General features: G+C 62.4%; 1 protein-coding gene across 1 annotated transcript; it reads right to left on the bottom strand.

Annotated features, from left to right (window-relative positions):
- Positions 1–473: 473 nt before the first annotated feature.
- On the bottom strand, positions 474–2959 carry LOC130598248 (voltage-dependent calcium channel gamma-8 subunit-like; the record flags this gene model as incomplete). The annotated part of the gene is made up of 2 exons (XM_057407478.1): positions 474–667; positions 2651–2959. Coding segments are annotated over 2 exons (503 nt in total), but the record flags the coding sequence as incomplete, so codon positions are not given.
- Between the last annotated feature and the right edge of the window lie 235 nt (positions 2960–3194).

Below are 3194 nucleotides of genomic sequence, written 5' to 3'. Positions count from 1 at the left end.
ATGCTGGTGCGGTTGCCATGGTGACAGCGGGGTGATGGAGGGGCCGTTGCTGGGGTGATGCTGGTGCGGTTGCCATGGTGACAGCGGGGTGATGGAGGGGCCGTTGCTGGGGTGATGCTGGTGCGGTTGCCATGGTGACAGCGGGGTGATGGAGGGGCCGTTGCTGGGGTGATGCTGGTGCGGTTGCCATGGTGACAGCGGGGTGATGGAGGGGCCGTTGCTGGGGTGATGCTGATGCGGTTGCCATGGTGACAGCGGGGTGATGGAGGGGCCATTGCTGGGGTGATGCTGGTGCAGTTGCCATGGTGACAGCGGGGTGATGGGGGGACCGCTGCTGGGGTGATGCTGGTGCGGTTGCCATGGTGACAGCGGGGTGATGGGGGGACCGCTGCTGGGGTGATGCTGGGGCGGGTGCCATGGTGACAGCGGGGTGATGGGGGGGCCGTTGCTGGGGTGATGCTTGGTGCGGTTGCCATGGTGACAGCGGGGTGATGGGGGGACTGCTGCTGGGGTGATGCTGGTGCGGTTGCCATGGTGACGGGGCGGTTGCTATGGTGATGGTGCGGTTGCCATGGTGACTCACGGAGCAGGTACTCGGCGCTGTCGTGGTCGTACTCCATGTCCTCAGGGAAGTGGTTGATCTTCAGGCAGAGCCCCCGCTTGAGGCCTGTAGGGACGGGGGGACACCGGGATATGGGGACATCGGGATATGGGGACACTGGGATATCGGGATACAGGGATATCAGGATACAGGGATGTCGGGATATGGGGACACTGGGATATGGGGATATCGGGGTACAGGGATATCGAGATATGGGGATATCGGGATATGGGGACACTGGGATATCGGGATACAGGGATATCAGGATACAGGGATGTCGGGATATGGGGATATCAGGATATGGGGACACTGGGATATGGGGATATTGGGGTACAGGGATATCGAGATATGGGGATATCGGGATATGGGGACGCTGGGATATCGGAATACAGGGATATCAGGATACAGGGATATCGGGATACGGGGATGTCGGGATATGGGGACACCAGGGGGATGCCACGGAGCTGGGGACATCACAGGGATGGAATTTGAGGACCCCAGGGGCCACCTCCGGCTGTGCAAGACCCAGCAGCCCCTGAGAGTGCCCCCAATACCCCAATGATGCCCCCAATACCCCAGTGATGCCCCCAGTGCCCCAGTGATGCCCCCAGCGCCCCAGTGATGCCCTCATTGATACCCCTAATGATGCCCCAGTGATGCCTCCAATGATGCCCCCAATGCCCCATTGCTGCCCCAATGATGCCCTCAATGCCCAAGTGATGCTCCCAATGCTCCCCATTGATACCCCCATTGCTGCCCCATTCCTGCCCCCATTGCTGCCCCAATGATGCCCCCCATGCCACAATGCTGGCCCCAATGATGCCTCCAATGCCCAAATGATGCTCCCAATGCCCCAGTGATGCTCCTAATGCTCCCCATTGCTGCCCATTGATACCCCCATTGCTGCCGCATTGCTACCCCATTGCTCCCCCCATTGCTCCCCCATTTCTGCCCCATTGCTCCCCCATTTATACCCCCATTGCTCCCCCCATTGCTCCCCCATTGCTCCCCCCATTGCTCCCCCATTCCTGCTCCATTTCTGCCCCATTGCTCCCCATTGCTCCCCCATTGCTCCCCCATTCTTGCCCCATTCCTGCCCCATTGCTCCCCCATTCCTGCCTCATTGCTCCCCCATTGCTCCCCCATTCCTGCTCCATTTCTGCCCCATTGCTCCCCATTGCTCCCCCATTGCTGCCCCATTGCTGCCCCATTGCTCCCCCATTGCTGCCCCATTGCTCCCCCATTGCTCCCCCATTGCTGCCCCATTGCTGCCCCATTGCTCCCCCATTGATGCCCCATTGCTCCCCCATTGCTCCCCCATTGCTCCCCCCATTGCTGCCCCATTGCTCCCCCATTGCTGCCCCATTGCTGCCCCATTGCTCCCCCATTGCTCCCCCATTTCTCCCCCATTGCTCCCCCATTTCTCCCCCATTGCTGCCCCATTGCTCCCCCATTGCTCCCCCATTGCTCCCCCATTCCTGCCCCATTTCTGCCCCTTTGTTCCCCATTGCTCCCCCATTGCTGCCCCATTGCTCCCCCATTGCTTCCCCCATTGCTCCCCCATTGCTCCCCCATTTCTCCCCCATTGCTCCCCCATTGCTCCCCCATTGCTCCCCCATTTCTCCCCCATTGCTCCCCCATTTCTCCCCCATTGCTCCCCCATTGCTCCCCCATTGCTCCCCCATTGCTCCCCCATTGCTGCCCCATTGCTCCCCCATTGCTCCCCCATTGCTGCCCCATTGCTCCCCCATTGCTTCCCCCATTGCTCCCCCATTGCTCCCCCATTTCTCCCCCATTGCTCCCCCATTGCTCCCCCAGTTCTGCCGATTTTCTCGCCCATTGCTCCGCCATTGCTGCCCCATTCCTCCCCCATTGCTCCCCCATTGCTCCCCCATTCCTGCCCCATTGCTCCCCCATTGCTCCCCCCTTGCCACCCCTTTGCCTCCCCTTCTCTGGCCCATTGCTCCCCCATTGCTGCCCCATTGCTGCCCCATTGCTGCCCCATTGCTGCCCCATTGCTGCCCCTTTCCCCCCGCCGTTGCCGCGCACCCTCGAGGCAGCAGACCCTCCAGAGCCCGGAGTGGGTCATCCCCCCCGGCTCGCGCCGGTCCCGCTGCCCCCCGTCGTCGCCGGTGGCGTTGCTGGCGTTGCAGACGACGGCGCGGGCGTAGAGCCAGTAATCGGTGCCGATGGCGATGGTCATGAGGCCGAAGGCCGCGAAGGCGCCCACGGCCGTGAGCAGCGCCTGCGCCCCCCGCTCGCACCAGAGCGGGCCCCCCCCATCCCAGCGCTTGAGCGCGTCCAGCCTGAGGCAGAGCCCCCCCGAGCCCCGCCGGACGGGGGGGGGAATGGGGGGGGCTAAAGGATGGGGATGGGGGGTCCCTAAATGATGGAGATGGGGGGGTAAAGGATGGGGATGGGGGTCCCTAAATGATGGAGATGGGGGGTAAAGGGTTGGGATGGGGGTCCCTAAATGATGGAGATGGGGGGGTAAAGGATGGGGATGGGGGTCCCTATGGGGGGGTCCCTAAATGATGGAGATGGGGGGGTAAAGGATGGGGATGGGGGTACCTAAATGATGGAGATGGGGGGT

Source organism: Pezoporus wallicus, unplaced genomic scaffold (assembly GCF_028554395.1).
Source record: "Pezoporus wallicus isolate ANWC-B61680 ecotype Strahan unplaced genomic scaffold, APGP_CSIRO_Pwel_v1 contig_10303, whole genome shotgun sequence".
Lineage (NCBI taxonomy): Eukaryota > Metazoa > Chordata > Aves > Psittaciformes > Psittacidae > Pezoporus > Pezoporus wallicus.
This window is presented reverse-complemented; position numbering and strand designations above follow the sequence as displayed.